An 18,176-nucleotide genomic window follows, 5' to 3' on the forward strand; every position below is an offset into this window, starting at 1 on the left:
CTCGGCTCTTATTATGGAGCTAGTCTATGTGCTGTTGACTTGAATGCAGACGGACTGTCCGATCTGCTGGTTGGGGCTCCTATGTTCAGCTCAGTCAGGGAGGAGGGACGTGTTCATGTCTACATAAACCAGGCAGAGGTGAGCCAGTGACATGATATATATTTAATTATGTTTTGATGCATACCTATGACAAATGCAAATAAAATAATGTTTGTTTGTTTATTTTTTAGGACCACCAGAGTTACTTTTAAAAATAATTTTGTGTATACACATTCACACAAAAAATAATTTTTAAAAAATAAATAAATATTATTTTTTTGTTTTATATCTAAATCAGCATAAATTAAAGACATTACATCAAATACGTTTCAGTTTTGATTTTTAAAAGATTTTTTTTTCTAAATGTAATTTTATTTTTAAATAAAAATAAAGTAAATTATATTTATTTTATAATAAATTAATATATAAAATATATTAAAATTATATTATTTTATATTTATTTCACTGTGTATTATTTTATATTATACATTAATTATTTAATTATTTTTCTAAATAACATTTTTTGTTAATTTATATAAATTTAGAAAATTTGCATCTCTAAAAATGATGTGAAGGGATAATGAGAAAATGTGCTTCTTTTTTTTAAACCATAAAACTTTTGGAGTGGAATATGACCAGTATGTGTTCTTGATGTGTTTGATGCAATTCACCCATTTCTTCCTAACTATATTGGTAATTTTAGAATGGTACGAGTTGCAATGTAATGCATTTGACATAATGACATCTATATATTTAGAGCTGTCTTATCTTGTTATGTTTGTTCAGTGTAGAAGTATGTATTCTGGCTTTGATCGTGACCACCAAGGCCATATCAATAGAACAGGTTTCCTTTTCCCATAATGTCAAAAATGAACCACCTACTCCAAAAAGCACCATGCTTTTAACACTTCACATGTGACTGCTTTACTGTCACCGTTTACTGTGTTGTTTTATGAATCCTCAAACAATAGTTTGCACATTTTCTGGTCACAGTTGAAGCACAGAAACAGTGCGGTCAACTGTGGTCAATTGTGTATCTGCTTCTAACAATTAACATCATGCTTCTCTTGAAAATATCCTCAGTATCACTGTGTCTTTTTCTCAGGCTAAATTGAAAGAGGCAGACTTCGAGTTAGTTGGGAGTGACTCTTATGCAGCACGTTTTGGAGAAACCATCATGAACCTTGGTGATATTGACGATGACGGATATCCAGGTACAGTTCTGTATGTCTGAATGACACATCAATGTTTGAGTATGGATCCTTTATAAACCACTTCAGTTTTGTACGTTTCTCGTGCTGAATTGCTCTATTTGACTAGTACTACAATTTTACTGTATCATGTTTTGCTGTATTTATAAATGGTACGTATAAGGGCTATTTTCCCTCATTCTAGGTTTGATGGTAAACCTCAGTGTTTCACTTCCTCATTTTGTATTTTCTTTATATTTCAAAGCCTGTCTTCTGTCAAACCCCATCTTCACATTATAGATACAAAATTATAGATTTTTCTTTTATGCCAAAAATCATTAGTATATTAAGTAAAGATTATATTCCATGAAGATGTTTTGTAAATTTCCTACTGTAAATATATCAAAATTTCATTTTTGATTAGTAATATGCATTGCAAAGAACTTCATTTGGACAACTTTAAAAGCAATTTTCTCAATATTTAGATTTTTTTTGCACCTCAGATTACAGATTTTCAAATTGTTGTGTCTCAGCCAAATATTGTCCTATCCAAAAAAAAAACAATACATCGATGGAAAGCTTATTTATTCAGCTTGCATAAATTGAGCCTTATGACTGGTTTTGGGTCACATATGTATTTTATATAATATTTGCAATGCTGTGTTACAATTTGACCAAAATAAGAAAATAATAGAATTTGACCAAAATAAGGTAATGTAAAGTTTGGGAATAGTCATTTGTTTTTAAGGAAATTCATATTTATATTAATCAAGAATGCATTAAATTGATCATAAAGTGGCAGTAAAGACATTCAAAAGATTTAAAATATGTGCTGTTTTTTATAACTTTCTATTCATCTAAGAATCCTGAAACAAATGTTTTCACAAAATTTATAATAATTTTTCTTCTTAATTCTTAAATTCCAAATCGGCATATTAGAATGATTTCTAAAGGATCATGTGACACTGAAGACACAGCGTAATGGCTGTTGAAAATTGAGCTTTGTCATCGCAGGAATACATGCAAATTATATTAAAATACAAAACAAAACTATTAAAAAAAATGCAGTAATATTTGTCAGTATTGCTGTTTTTACTATATTTTTATCCAATAAATGCAGCCTTGGTGAGACTTTTTTCAAAAATCTTTTGAATGCTATACCTTAGAAGGTTGCTTATCTTTACTTCCTACGTTTAGCAACACTCTTAAAATGTTGTCTAATTAGACTGAACACTAGGTTTTGGAACAAAGCTAACGCAACAATGTTTGTGTTTCAGATGTGGCCATTGGAGCCCCTCAGGAGGACGATCTGCGTGGTGCTATATATATCTACAATGGGAGGAGAAGTGGTATTGCACAGAGTTTCTCTCAAGTACGTTCCCCAGCTGCTGTTTGCGCTGATATTATGGGCAGGGAAGAATGAAACGGAGGCGGGAAAGGTCAGACCTGAGCAGTCCTCCCCATCCTGTGTAAACTGCCCTATTGTTTTGAGTCTTTCTTCTTCTCTCTTCCACACTAGAGTACTAAGTGCCCAGTCTAATGTAGCAATTTCCTGAAATCCCTTTCTCTCCATGTATAGTTTCAAGCAGCGATCAGGGCAAATCCAAATCATGAGAATCCAGTTATAAAAACGAATGTTTAGGAAGAACTTCATCTAATTATATTAACTTCAGGCCAAAATGATTACATACAGGATGTTTGTAGTGATCAGCAGCAGCTCTTGTGGCCTTGTAACAGTGCTGTGGTTTTCCAGTTATTGTAGAGCATGACGCTAGCAATGTCAAAGGTCATGGGTTTGATTCCAATGTTACACAAACTAGTTAATTGTAGAACGTAAATGTAAGTCACTTAAAGTAAAGTAAAAAAAAAAAAGCTATAGTATGCATTCATCTGATCATTATTGCAAAATAAACTGTCACTGATCGTTCAAAATCAAGTATATTAACGTGATCTCTTGAAATAGATAAGATCATTTGCATGTCTCTTGGAGTACAGTACAACTCCTTTGGCATTTAATACGTCAAATTTTGAATCTAAATTTGTTCTGAATGCTGTCTTTGTGCTTTCTTCAATGCAGAGAATAACGGGCTCTTTGTTGGGCAACAACTTCAGGATGTTTGGCCAATCAGTGTCTGGAGGAGTTGATATTGATAGCAACAATTACCCAGGTAACGCTTTTAACACAAAAACATGAATAACATATGTTTCCTCTGTGAACATGAAGCATGTTCAACCTACACTACGTCCAAAAGTTTGGGGGCAGTAGTTTTTTAAAGAAATAATACTTTTATTCAGAAAGTATAAAAAAAATTTTATTGACTGAACAGACATTTATAATGTTACAAAAGATTTATTTCAAATAAATACTGTTCTTTTTAGATTTTGTATTCCTAAAAGAATCCAGAAAATGTATCATGGTTTCCACAAAAATATTAAACGGCACTGTGTATTGAAATATTAAACTCTTTTTAACATTAGGCATATTAGACTGATTTCTGAAGGATCCTGTGACACTAAAGACTGGAGTAATGGTGCTGAAAACTCGAAGCTTTGCATCGCAGGAATAAATGACATTTTAAAATATATTAAAAGAGAAAATTGTTATTTTAAATTGTAATAATATTTCACAATATTACTGTTTTACTGTATTTTTGATCAAATAATTACAGTCTTAGTGAGTGTAAGAGACTTCTTTAAAAACATTAAGTAAAATCTTACTTTCCCAAATCTTTTGAAGGGTTGTGTACGTGTTTGGTATTAGCTGTTTTTGACAGGATATATAGCATATTAGACCTCAGACAAAGTATTAAGCCGTTTCTCAATATGCGTACTTGTCTGTACTTGTGTTCTTGTGGACTTGTGAAACGTCATCAGTCGCTGCCGAAGTACTGTTCCAATTCAAAGTTCACATCTAGCCAAGTCCAGTTCAAATCCCCGGATGTGTTCTTGATCCGCCCCTTTTACCGAGGATGCATCGAGAGGTGACTTGTGCGGACTTGATACGGGCCATAACCCAGAATTCAGTTCGTCCTCCCGTCCTCGACAGTTCTTCTGAGTCGAACTTGGCAAGTCCAAACTCGAAAGGACGGAAGTCCAGACTCTGCAAACTTGGTATTGAGAAACGGCATTAGTGTCTAAGAGAGTGGTGTTACTGCCTCGACATGTAGTTGTTTAGTTCTGTGCACACTACTCGTGTTTAATGTAAATGTGGCCATCACTCACTGACATTTTGGGAGTGAGTTCACTAATCAAATGTGGTTTCTCTTTCTGTGAACAACCAAACCCTGCATGCACAAATGAAGAGCAGCAAGCATGGCCATAACACGTCAGCATTTTTAAAATAAATTATGCTGTGGGTGTCAGCTGTGATGTGTTTCCTGAATATGTATCACAAATCAATAAGAGAAGCTAAATAAAGCTGACACATTTTTTTTTCTCAGAGGTGTCAGAACTTCTTGTTCTCAGACTCTGTTTCCTGTCTTGAAGAGTAAAATTTTTGAAGGCAGAAAAATATGCACAGTACCAGAATGGACAAGTACTACATACTGTTTTGAAAGAAAGTAGTAGTGTGTATACAGTGAACAGTATGCAAATCTTCTGTATGAATGAAATACCCTGAGTAACTAGCCTACTACTTTTTCTCAATTATGCAAGTAGAGCACAGTATGTGAAATACTATATCCCACAATACAATGTGCTCAACTTGAGCTTCTGCTTCATTATGAAGAACAAACTATAACTTATTTTCTGGCTCATTATTTGATTTAAAGGGGCCATGAACTGCCTTTTTATTGTTTTGTACTGTGAGGTCCACTTATAATGTTATCAAGATTTTTACATCAAAAACATCATAATTTAGAAGTATTAGGCTTTTACTGAGAAAAACCTACAACAACAACAACAACAAAACTAAATATTTTAATTATTTTAATATTGCATTTTTTTTCTATTTAAATTTTTGTTTTGAAAGTATTGTAAATACTGGTAAAATGTACCAACAATCACATTTAAAAATATACACTTTTTGATAAAAATAACAGGTAGCCCATCTGAATTATATAACATTTGAGGCTATCCATCTCATAGTAGCCTACCAACATTTTATTAACAGTAGAAGTGAAATCTTATTGTAGTCTTCAAATCTGGGTACTGTCTTACGTTTTAAAATCACTTACAGAGGAAGTTTGGTCCCATCAGGCTAACATGACAGTTACGACTCATACCGCTGTAAGCTTTTCTTTTTCTTTTGTTTTCACTCGCTATCTTTACAACACACATTACATTACGTATTTCATGGCACACTCGTTTTACACGTATTTGGTGCCACCTATTGTTGTGGGTGTATTATTGACATGACAAAGTCTAGATCCTGAATATAAGACGACCGCGTTTTTTCAGATGTATTTCCAAGAAAAAAAAACTATATTCGGGTCAATATGGTAATAGTGATCACGTGATAAAAACAGTTCCACTACATGTGCTAATTGGAGGGCGGGGCTAAAGAGGCAGAGATGTAGAAGCAGGTGTTGATCATCTTCTGTGGAGGCGATGTTTTGCCACACTATTGCATCATAAAGTGGCTCATTCCACAAGCTGTCGTTTTGGCAGGCTGGCTTCAATATAAGCACAGGATGTTTTTATAGTACAATGACCTCTTATTTGTCAAAAGGGAATTTTGGTCTCTCAGTTCATGTCCCCTTTAAGTGCCAAAAGACATTTAACATGTAACACAAATTTAAAAATGCAAAATAACCCCATTTATTTATAACTAGATGCCACTCCGCCGAGTTAAATGTAGTATGACAGTTGTTTTCAGTAAAATGAAAATGTTTAATATTTTAAAGAATATAAGTGCACTTGTGAGTTAGGAATGTGTGAAAGAATAACCAAGTCAGGTTTGTTTTATGGGAATTTTATTTTCTCACCCAGATGTTGCAGTGGGAGCTTTCCTGTCAGACTCAGCTGTGGTGTTCAGGTAAAAACAGCAAATGAATTTTCACACATATTTGCTTTGGTAACTTTTTTTAAGATTTGGTATTGTCTATAGGAATTTATTCCTGCATAACTGAATGTGAATGCCCATCATTCAGTTCTACACACCTTCCACTCCTGAAGTTTACTTAAGCTAATTTTATTATGTTTTCAGATTCCAATAAGACTATAGAACTCTATTTAGCACATTTAAATACATTCCATAGAATTCTGAAAATTATCTTCTAATATCAGCATGGAAAATGCAAAAAAATCTACATATTCTGTAGCATATTCCATAGCGGGCCTAGCAATAATGGAGACTGAGGCTAGTTGTTACATTGTTTTTGTCCCAATGAATATTATTCACAGAGACTGGTGTTAAAGTCTGTATAAACAGTATTTTATATAAAAAAACAACAACATTAAATTTCAAACAATGTCACTGTTTTGAAATGGAGAAAAGTCACTTCAGCAGGCATGGGATATTGTTATGGGATAAGCTGTCATAATGGGAACCTGCCATTAAAAATCTATACTTACTAACTATATACTAAACTAAATTGGTCAACTAAATTGGATCAAAAACAAAAAATGAAATACTTTGGTAACACTTTACTTAAAGCCTTTTTTAATAATGTGCATTGTAATACATTAGATCTTGTTGTAAATTATTATAACCAAATTTAAAATGCATAGTGTAACAATGAATTGATAAGTTTGATAAAGTATTAAATGTACTGAAAAAAAGATTAATTGAATTTACTAAAAAAATGTAAGGGAAGTGGTTGCAATCAATTTATTTTAGCTACATTTAAATAAACAAATTTAGTTGACTAACTTTCAGCTTTAAAAAAAAAAAATGTAGCTAAAATGTAAATTGTAAATAAATAAATACAACCACTTACCTTCATTTTTTTTTTAATACAATTATTCATGAGATAATATAATGCATTATAAGGTGCATTACAAGGCATAATTAATGCATTAAAACTACTTTTGTAATGCAATATACATAATGGCTTTAAGTAAATTTTTACCAACATTTTAAATTGAAAAGATAAGTATTTTTTTAAATGCAGTGACCTGACCACTAACCCAATAACTCTGGTTGTTTCAGGACGCGTCCAGTAGTGAAGGTGGATGCTGTCATGTTGTTGCCTGAGAGCTTGAACCGGTCCATAGCCCAGTGCACTGAAAACGGTCTTCCTGCTGTATGTGTCAAAGTTAAGGTGTGCTTTAGAGTCGGAGGGAAACAAATCCCTGGAAACATAGGTAAGACCGTAATACCCATTAAACATAATCTTAATTTAAAAAGTGTTCTGAAAAATGTCCTTTTGACTTAAAATTCCCTCCAAATCAACAATATCTGTGCAATAAAACCCTATAGTGCTACAAGACCATTTTGCAACTTCTTGCAGTGCTATCTGACTTTTTAGATAAGATGTGAAGTGACCTCAGATATTTTGGGCTCCCCACATGTGCTCTCAGAGTTGAGTACACAGCGTTCAAGGATGAACGTTTTGGGCTCAAGCTCTTTGTTTGCGAAAGGTTGTGTGTTGGCTCGTCTTATCAGCACGTGCTGAAGGCATTGGCAGTTCGCTGTGCTTCAGACATCTTTCCCAGCTCTTTATCTCGGCCCCACATCCCCTCTTTTGTTGTGGCGGTTGGAGGGCTCAGGGTGTGTGTCGAAGCCTTTACTGATAGATCGATGCTCTCTAACAGAGCTGTGCTTTATGACAAATACTCATAATCTTCAAACTGATATGAAGTAGCGACAGCAGAAATGTGCCACCCAGAGATTTAGCTATAGCGTTTATACAACAGTAGATTGATAGAGCTGTATATCAGTTTACAAGACTGCTGCATATGTTATTTAAAAGTGAGATAATAAAGAGTGGGATGTCCCAAACAAGAGTAGAACTGTTTGGTTTAGTTGTTTACACACAGTAACATCATAATGGCTTTGACTGCAGCTCATCCAATCAGAATTCATAATCAAAACTATCCATTTTATATTATTAGTTGTACTGTTTTTGCCTTTTCATTTATTAGTAATGAATAACCTTTTGATTAGCCATCATTAAAGAGAAAATAATTAAATGAGATACAGTACTTTTAATTTGTAAAGCATTTAATTCACTTGATTATCTAAAACAGGTGTTATTTATATCATCAATTTTTGTAGAATTTGCAGCCTTTCTGTATGCTAAATCTGTATGACCTCAATGCTTAAATGTTTAATAAATGTAATGAATCATTTTATGCATTTAAGCATATTTACTATTTAATTTAGTTTTGCTGTTTTTCAGCATCTTGCATGTCCCCTGTCGTTCCTTCATAAACCCCTAGTGTTTCACATAAGATGAATGAGATTCTGAATTGTTCTGAAGCTTTAACGGGTTGTCTTTGCCTAACTGTAACTTTGTCTCTGAATGCCATACTTCTTCCTGTGCAGAGCTGAAGTACAACATTACAGCTGATGTTTTCCACAAAGATGGCTTCCCTTCCCGATTTTATTTCAGTGGAAACGGCACATCCAATGTTACAGCGGGGAGAGTGAAGGCCAAGCATCAGCAGCTCACTTGTGCCACCCACCAGGCCTTCATGAAGGTGCGAGACTCTGTTTATGTTCATTACCTGTGTTGGGGGTGCTACTTTTAACACTGTCACATTATGACTTTAGTCCTAAACAAATTACTGTACATTTTATGACAAAGCCATATTCATCATTTTGTTTGTGACACTGTTTTTGGAATTTTAGATTTAGAAATTTGTTTTATGTGCTTTTTTTTTTTTCTTTTCTTTTTTATTAATTTCATCTTTCTATTTAGCTTTAATTTGTTTTATTTTAGTTTTAGTCATTTTAGTACTTATTCTGAGTCTTTTAATCTAATACTTATGCTATATTTCAGTTAACAAGGATGGTTTATACGTTTGGTTGATAACACTTGCATATTGCATGTTCATACAGAATATATAAACATTAAGTATCTTATTAGATAAAGAGTCCTGAAGGTAAAAGTGATTCGAACGTGCTTAGATTTAGATTTTTGTCTTTTATGTCTTTGTTTTTTGCTTTGTCACTTGCATCACTGAGGGTCAAAATTTCTTTCTTACAGTTAATTTATACCATTTATTATGTTGCTATTCTTTTACCGTTCACCGTTCACTAGTCAGAAACATTTTAACTGATATTAAACATATGGATTGAGTACAAGAACGAAAATCTCTTCCAGCATTTCAGTGTATGGATGAAATTAATCTAAAAATCCAGATGTGTCTTGATGTTTTCTTAGATCGCCCCCCATTGTGCGTCACAAACTTAAATACTCTTTAAGAAAGTGCTGACTCAGACTGAAGCCCGTGGACTTCACAGCTGTGATTCGCCCACGTCACTCTGCTCTTCATGCTCGAGTTAATCAGCCTCTTTGAGAGGCCCAGGTGGTGTGACTCTCTCTCTAGGTTTACAGCGTGACTCCACGCAGGAGGCCAGGATGATAAAGAGGCTCTTACAGATAGTTTGTTGGAGTCGATAGCAGCTTGTCGCTGCTGGCGAACAAGAGGAAGAGCCAGGTAGGATGGTGCAGGGGAGGACGGTACAGAAAGAGACCTAGACAGTTGATAAAGTGCAGATAGATGGCTCCGTGAGTATGAGTGAACGTTCCAGGTGTTTGGTGGGCCCCTCTGGACGCCTCTCCCTCTGTCTCTTCCTGTAATCAGGCCCATCTGATCCAGCTCATGTTTTACACAGTAATTAATGGAGGCCTGTGTATGGCTCCGCTGTTATTAATGGCCGCTGATGGAGATGATGTCCATAAACAAGTGTGATTATCTGTCAGAGGCAAACCCAAACAAGGAGGCTGCTATATTTGAGGTATTTTTAGAGCTTAATTAATGAGCAATAAGAGTAACAAATGGAACACAAAGCAGATGTGGCGGACACCTTGTGCTGTGTTTTAGAAACGTGACTTTAGCACTGTGTTTTAGAGAGGAGCTTGTCGAGCCCTGTTATATTTAGTCATATTTACTATTTATTATTGAAACAGGAAGTTTGAGATGGATGTATCAAATGGTGTGTTCATTTTTAAAAAATAGCCTATAGTCTTATGTCAGTTGCTACTTGCTAATATGGAGGGGATATTGGTGAGAGAGAGTGTCATTCTAGAGAGTATTTGACTGAAATTTTGATGCGTTACTATTTAAAAGTTTGGGGAGTGTAAGATTTTAAATATGTTTTGGAAAAAGTCTCTTATGCTAACCAAGACTGCATTTATTTGATACAGCAAAAAATAAAAATATGTATATATATATATATATATATATGTATGTATATGTATATGTGTATGTGTGTGTGTATATATATATTGTGTGTATATATGTTGCTTTTGTTCCATTTAATGCATTATTGCTAAATAAAACTATTGATTTCTTAAAAAAAATTAATTAAAAAAAAAGCTTACTGACCCGAAACATTTGAACAGCAGTGTATTTATGTTAGCGTAAGATGACTCATCGGTTTTTGGTCTGTTTTTGTCCACTTTTACTATGACACATAGATGGGCTCAAAGCTTTACTCTAAATATCTTGGGGTCTGTAAAATATTTTTATGCTTTGAATACTGAAGCTTTATGCTGTTGATTAACACAGCAAACTATTTAGACTTGTCCTTCAATTTATAAAAACAAACATTTAGAATAATTTAACTGCAATAAAAGGCCAGTAAATTATTTTTCTAAATGCATCTGTCTTAAAAGTGCTAGTGTGATATTAAAGTGAGAATGCCAAGAAGAAATTTGACATCTACATTTACATTTACAAATTTGGCAGGCACATTTATCCACACTGTAGCTCCTGTAGCTATGGCTTTGACTCCCAGGAAGTTAATGAACTGATCAAATACTGTACCTTGAATGCAGTTGCTTTTGATAAAAATGTCTGCCAAATGCATAAATGGAGATGTAAGTGAAGTTCCACCTTGAAAAGGATTCCAACCTCAAAATGGTGATTTAGACCGCTTTACAGCTCTCAAGTGTCTATTTATTATACAATTCATCAAAGTGCTTCCCATTTCTGGTTTTAAATACCACAGTGCACTATCCTGATACATTTTTGCTGGTTTAAGTTGATATTATTTTCTGTGGTAATCAAGTTGCATTTATGACCCCTCCACCCAAAACTAAAGAAATCTTGACTAAAGAGCTTATGGTTTTGACACTGTGTCATTGAGAGATGCAAATGTACCAGAGCTGAATGAAGGTGTGAAGGAAACACCCAGTCTTTCTCGTGATCATGTAAAGCCTGTTTTCATGACTGCTGTGAAAAACAACAGTTTTCTCATGAAATCATTTTGCAGGTTCCTTGAAATAATATTTGTTTGTCTGGGTTGCACCCATGAGATTAGGCATGCCAAAGACACACTAGATGCTTGTTCGCACATTTGAACGACTGAATTTAGTGGCCACATCCTGAGCAAAGTATACAAGTTCACAGCGTTGACTTTGAGTTTAGCCTTTGCTACAGAAATTAGCGTCTCTCTGAGGTTGTTGTTGTGGCTGGAGTCCAGCTCATTTACACTGGCCATGGAAGAGCCTTCCAAAACCCCGGTCACACATCTCCCCTGCAGCTAAATACAGGCCCAAGAGACCCCACAGGACAACTCCCAACCACTGAGCCCCCAATTAGAGACAGCCATCACAGCTGACAGAGCAAACCTTACCTGCATTAATTATCTGCACTGAGGTTAGGTTAGGAAAATTAAGATGGGAGGAATAAAAAAAAAAAAAAAAAGTGTAAAACACAAATATGGGGTCAGTAAGATTTTTGAACGGTTTTAAACAAAGCATCTTGTGTTCACCAAGGCTGCATTTGTTTGTTCAAAAATACAGTAAAAACAGTAATATTGTGAAATATTACTATAATATAAAATATCTGTTTTTTTCCTCATTTTATAATGTAATTTATTCCTGTAATGCAAAGCTGAATTTTCAGCATCATTACTCCAGTCTACTGTGTTACATGATCCTTCAGAAATAATATTAATATGCTGGTTAATTATTATTAATGTTGGAAACAGTCGTGCTTCATATTTTTGTAGATACCATGATGTATTTGTTTTCTGATTTATTTGAGTAGAAAGAACAGCATTTATTTTAAATATAAATATGTTTTAACATCCAACATGTTTTTTCTGTATTACTGAATTAAAAGTATTCATTTCCTTCCAAAAAAATAAATAAATTACACTGATTCCAGATTTTCAAACAGTGCTAGTTTACCAGTAGAAACTAATTGAATCATGCAAAATAACCCAAGTTTGAGTCTCAACCAGCTTGATATTGCAACTTTGCGTGTTTGACCAAATGGCAAATAGCAGGAAAGTTTGGGAAACCTGTTTGGAAACAATTATTAGAAATAGAAATCTTTTGTAACATTATAAATGTCTTTACTGTCATTGTTGGCCAATTTAATGCATCCTTGTTGAAAAAAAGTATTAATTTCCTAAGAAAAAAAACAACCTCTGAACACCTTAGCAACCACATCGGAACACCTTGCATTGGTGGTGGTGAAATTTGGTTAGACAAGCACCAGTAATTTTCTTCAGAACATCTTGTTTATATGTTTTATTTCTCATGTGTGCAGAAAGACATCCGAGATATCTTCACACCCATCCATTTTGAGGTGAAATATGAACTTGGAGAGCACCGTGTGCTACAGAGGGACTCCGGGGACTTGCCTTCTCTAAAACCCATTCTACAGCAGAAAGATGAACATGGCAACGTCGTGAAAAACAAGGTCTGTCTGTTTTCTTCATTTTATACCATCTTTGTTTTGTTATTGTGATCAATTTCTGTGGCCACTTCATTAACCTCATTGTAGGTCACAATGTGTCTTGATTTGAAATCTTCCCATCTTTCTGTAGACCATCTTTGCCAGATATTGTTCCTGGGAAAACTGTTCAACCAACCTGCAGGTTTCTGCTCATCTGGTTTTACCACAGTAAGTCATCAACATATATCCTATGCTAAATGGCTGAATCTCTGGGAAATTGCAGAGAAATGTCTGTTTGTTATTTAATATTATTTAAATATAAAAAATTACTATATATGTATATATGTATCTGTCTATGTTTTACTAAGTTTAATTCAAGCTGATTTTTCATGAACAAATAATTGCATCCAGACATGATGGTTTTCATTACTGTATTTCAGTAAAGCTAATTTAACTTTTTGCTTTATGGTAATTAGAATTTTGGAGAAAAATGTTCAGTTGTCATAAAAAAATGTTTATAATGTCACAATACAAAAAATCTTAACACTCCTAAAACTGGCTTCATTTTATAAGAAATATAGATTTGTTTTTGGGATAAAATCTAATGAGGATATTTACTCAACTGTATTACATGTTGTACATGTATACTGTTATTCAACAGCTTAAGCTTTAATACTTATAGTTTTCTTCAGTTGTTTTCTTTTCAAGTGAATGGTGAACTAGTACAGACCTCTGTACATATTCTAGTTGTGCTGGTGTTGTTCATGACTAACAGGAGGGCTTTTGAGATTGTCTGCTCTCCTCATGAATACACCCATTAAACCAGCATGCACAGTAGCCAAAGCTTTATATCGATGCATATTATGCATCACATTTCTTGGACTTGCCCAATTGAGGCGAAAGCGTGAGTGTGAACATTAGCAATTTGGATCATGTTTGCAGCCGTATGCAAACTAATTTATGGACCCCCCTCACCCATTGGTGATAATACATGATCTGATTATTCATAAGGCTCGTGTGTGTGTGTGTATGAGAGAAAGAGAGTAAGGGGGAGACTGTCTTGTCACTCTCCCAGATGCACCTGGTGCCTTTAGATGAGAAACATCAGGCTTGAGCCCTCACTGCACAAGCTACACAAACACATGCAGGAAAAACACTGGCACCTTTCCCCATTGAATTCTACCATGAGTCTTTCAAATATCAAATATTTTAAATGTGTATATTTGTATTTTAAATTTTTTTTTTTTTTGCTTTTGCACCAGTTACCACTATATATACAATTTTTATATTAAAGTATTTAATTGTCTTGCACATCATTTGACACAATTATTTTCAGAGGCGTACCGTGGGGTTTCAGTCAGGGCCTTCAGTAAGCAACTGTAAACTACATGTACACATCTTACACATCTCTGTTACAGCTAACACAGCCATATGCATATAATGCACAAATTAAGCCGCACACAGGCTCTCAACAACGACACTGATCAACAATTTCAACAGTAGGCTAAATTAGGGTGGGTTAAATGCAGAGTAAATTTCCCTACATGGCCAGTAAAATTAGTCCACCAATACACGGGTCACTGTGCACATTCTAAAATGACGACGTGCCCAAAGCAGCAAAACTGTACAGACGCTGGAAACCCACAGATTACACCACAGTATTATCAACGCACCACGTACACCTCCATAGCAATGTGCATGATACAATACTCATTAAATAATAACGCCCTCACCTGTCACTTGTAAATAAAGTCCATTGGACTGTCATTCCATGCCCCTTTACTCGTGTTAAAAAGTAAACACAGTCAACAAAATAACTTGTGCTCGGTGCTAGCTGTTAGCCACTCATAGTTGCAATCTCTGAAATGGCACACAAAAACTTTGCTGGCCTTTGTTAGCGAATTCAGTTTGGGTGTTGGTCTTCCTTTCTCAGTTATTCTCTTTTTGTCTGCAAAAGAGCGCCTTGAAAAAGGTGTTTTTAGTAGATCAGCAACAAGCTCTGGTATAGGCGCCGATGACTGCAGCTGTCATTTTCTTTTCGTTTACTTTCACTTGAAATCCCTGACTAAGGGCGGTCTAACGCTGGGGGTAGCACTGGGGCACGTTGCTACACCCAGAGGGCGGGCTGTCATTGAACATCAAAATTTGATTGGCTGATGATTCTGTCACTAATGCTCAGAACAAATCAGATGTGACGTCTTTCGACAAAAGGGTAACACTAACTGTAGTGCTGGACTCAGACTTTTTTTATGTAGGATATTCCAGTTCAACCTCAACTAAACTAAACTAATCATAGGCAATTTAGTGGACATTACACAAATGAAAAGGATACCTAAATAATCAATAAAAACATTTTTCACACAATTTTATTTTTTATAGGGCCAGCAGAGAAGGCCCCGCTTCCCCTGACGGCCCGCCGCTGATTATTTTAAGGCCTTGTAAATACATTTTACGGGGTATAATAACATAAATTCCAATTGTAATGCCCAATATTTAAACATTTAAAGTATTTAGTCCAGTTATAATAAATGTTATCATTTGTGACCCCAGACCACAAAATCAGTCTTAAGGGTCAATTTTCCCGAAATTGATTTATACATAATCCGAAATTGATTTATAAATGAAAGCTGAATAAATAAGCTTCCCATTGATGTATGGTTTGTTAGGATCGGACAATATTTGGCCGAGATACAACTTTTTGAAAATCTGGAATCTGAGGGTGCAAAAAAAACAAAACATTGAGAAAATCGCCTTTAAAGTTGTCCAAATTAAGTTCTTAGCAATGCATATTACCGATCAAAAATGAAGTTTTGATATTTTTACAGTAGGAAATGTACAAAATATCTTCATGGAACATGATCTTTACTTTAAAATCAATCATTTTGACCCATACACTGTATTTTTGCCTATTGCTACAAATATACCCCAGCGATTTAAGACTGGTTTTGTGCTCCAGGGTCACATTTTATTAACAATGATGCAAAATGCCAATTTTATGCTACACTTGTTTTTAATTACCAAAAAGGTCTATTCTTGTGTATTTTTTCTAACTGATATTGATTTGGCAGCTTTTAAAATGTTGTGTAATATTTTTCTAATATTGAAAATCTGTAAAACGGTTTGCCAAAAAACAAAAAGACATTGAATGGTATTCTATACTGAAGATTTTCTGTGGTTAAAATTATGCTTAAACCATAATAACATTAGCTATTATTATTATTTGTTTTTTTTTTCTGAATCTTTTCTTCACTCTGAGTTAAGAATTATACAAACTAGACAATGGATTAAATATGGATTGAAATGATTCATTTATGTTTTAATCAACTGTTTTCCCAAAAGGTCCTACAGGAACATGCCATACCTTGCCCTGGGTAATGGAAAAAGCATCATGTTAAACACCACACTGGTCAACATTGGAGATGATGCTTTTCTACCCAAACTTTATCTGAGGTTTCCCAGCAACCTGCATTTCATCAAAGTGCTGGAGGTAATTTAATTTTGTTTGGGTTTGTCTTAAATATCTGACAGCCAGCTTTTAGCTCTTTGTATTTCTGATGCACTTCACTTGAATCTTTGATGTGCTTTAATATTTGTGCTATTATTTCAGGAAGATAAATACATCAGCTGTGAAATTGCAGAGGAGAACAAAGTGGCCATTGGGCTGGACTGCAATGTTGGGAATTTATACATCGCCCCTTTCTCAAAGGTAAATGTCTTTAGCAATGGAAAATAAATGAGTTTGGTTGTCACTATATCTTGTTGGAATATAAACATCTCTTTGCTTTCTTCCAGATCAACATCACCTTTTTACTAGATGTGATGCAGAACAGCAGCGCGGGAAACCTTAGCATTAACATCAATGCAACGAGGTGAGAGATCCAGAGATCTCAGCCCTAGATCTGAGGAATTCATTACAAAGGATGGTTTACACAAATACAAAGACATCTGAGCCAAATGTAAACATTTGTGGAGAGCAACTCGCTACTGTTTATGGATGTAAATTGACATCAGAATGCAAAAGACAAACAAAGGCATTCAACAGCACGCTCAAACGTTTTGTGAGCTCTCAGCGTTACTGTTAAAAACAAGAAAAACAGTGGATCTAAAGATGGGTGCCTACATAGCCTATGTAATGAGTTCCTATAATGAAATCGCAGGGTTGTACTCCAATAATTAAACTCATTCAACATTTTCCCACATATACAATGACCCAAAAAAGCATTTTGGCCACTTAAACTGCACTTAACATGACATTTCATTAGATAGGGCACTATCAAACTAAGAGGCGTCTGCAAATAAATGCTGTTAGAGCTTTCCTCAGAACTAACTTCAACTTTTTAAGAACCATTTAAGAACTAATTTTTAAGAACTTTTAAAAATGCATAAAAGTGAGAAAATGGCCAGATCATTTTTGTTGCTTGTGTAGCCTATGTTTCCTTAATAGTGAATGTAAACCAATCCAATGTGTGTTTTTCAGCGAGAACTTTGAGAACACAGATCTTCAGCACGATAATGTGGCTGTTCTTTCATTGCCCTTGAGATATGCAGTTGACCTCAATGTTCACGGGTAAGTTGTCTGTTTTTCTTATGGATGTGAATCCATAGATGTCAGAAGAATAACAGGCCAAATTACAGGATGCTTCTCTTCATCCCTCCTCTGCAGATTTGTCTCTCCGACTTCATTTCTTATTGGAGAAGAAGAGTCGGTGCCGGTCGACTGCTATCCTGAGAAATTCAATTATACGTACAAGGTATTTTAGCGCTCATCAGACAGACAACAATGTCATTAAGCACTAATGAATCATTTGACATGATTTGTTTCGTTACAATGTCTATTAACTTGCAGGTGATGAATATGGGTCCTAGTAAAGCTCTTGATGCGAGAGTAAAGATCGGCTTGCCTCTGATGCTGGTGCCATACAAATACCAGCTAATCAGGATCACCGATTTACAGGTGAGATTTATGAAATTATGCATTTGGGGTCAGTAAAGAAATGGATGATTTTATACTGCAAGGATGCATTAAATTAATCAAATGTGACTGTAAAGACATTTATATTGTTACAAAAGATTTTTATAAAAAAAAATAGTTTATAACTTTCTATTCTTCAAATAATACTGAACAAAAATATTAAGCATATTTTCAACATTAATAATAATAATAATAATAGCTTTTCCATCATGGGAGTAAATTGCATTTTAAAA

The 18,176-nt window shown here is 34.6% G+C and overlaps 1 protein-coding gene across 1 annotated transcript in view; it reads left to right on the forward strand.

Moving 5' to 3' along the window:
• Positions 1 to 18,176, forward strand: part of LOC306876950 (integrin alpha-4-like) — a 29,210-nt gene that overhangs the window by 6,863 nt on the left and 4,171 nt on the right. Inside the window, exons 9-23 of the mRNA XM_079428419.1 lie at positions 1 to 138; positions 1,145 to 1,253; positions 2,507 to 2,601; positions 3,307 to 3,397; positions 6,159 to 6,204; positions 7,321 to 7,475; positions 8,659 to 8,813; positions 12,843 to 12,995; positions 13,123 to 13,199; positions 16,311 to 16,458; positions 16,579 to 16,677; positions 16,764 to 16,840; positions 17,449 to 17,538; positions 17,635 to 17,722; positions 17,818 to 17,925. Coding sequence (XP_079284545.1) covers positions 1 to 138; positions 1,145 to 1,253; positions 2,507 to 2,601; positions 3,307 to 3,397; positions 6,159 to 6,204; positions 7,321 to 7,475; positions 8,659 to 8,813; positions 12,843 to 12,995; positions 13,123 to 13,199; positions 16,311 to 16,458; positions 16,579 to 16,677; positions 16,764 to 16,840; positions 17,449 to 17,538; positions 17,635 to 17,722; positions 17,818 to 17,925 — 1,629 coding nt within the window. The remainder of the gene's footprint in view (positions 139 to 1,144; positions 1,254 to 2,506; positions 2,602 to 3,306; positions 3,398 to 6,158; positions 6,205 to 7,320; positions 7,476 to 8,658; positions 8,814 to 12,842; positions 12,996 to 13,122; positions 13,200 to 16,310; positions 16,459 to 16,578; positions 16,678 to 16,763; positions 16,841 to 17,448; positions 17,539 to 17,634; positions 17,723 to 17,817; positions 17,926 to 18,176) is intronic.

This window comes from Barbus barbus (assembly GCF_936440315.1).
Source record: "Barbus barbus genome assembly, chromosome: 11".
Lineage (NCBI taxonomy): Eukaryota > Metazoa > Chordata > Actinopteri > Cypriniformes > Cyprinidae > Barbus > Barbus barbus.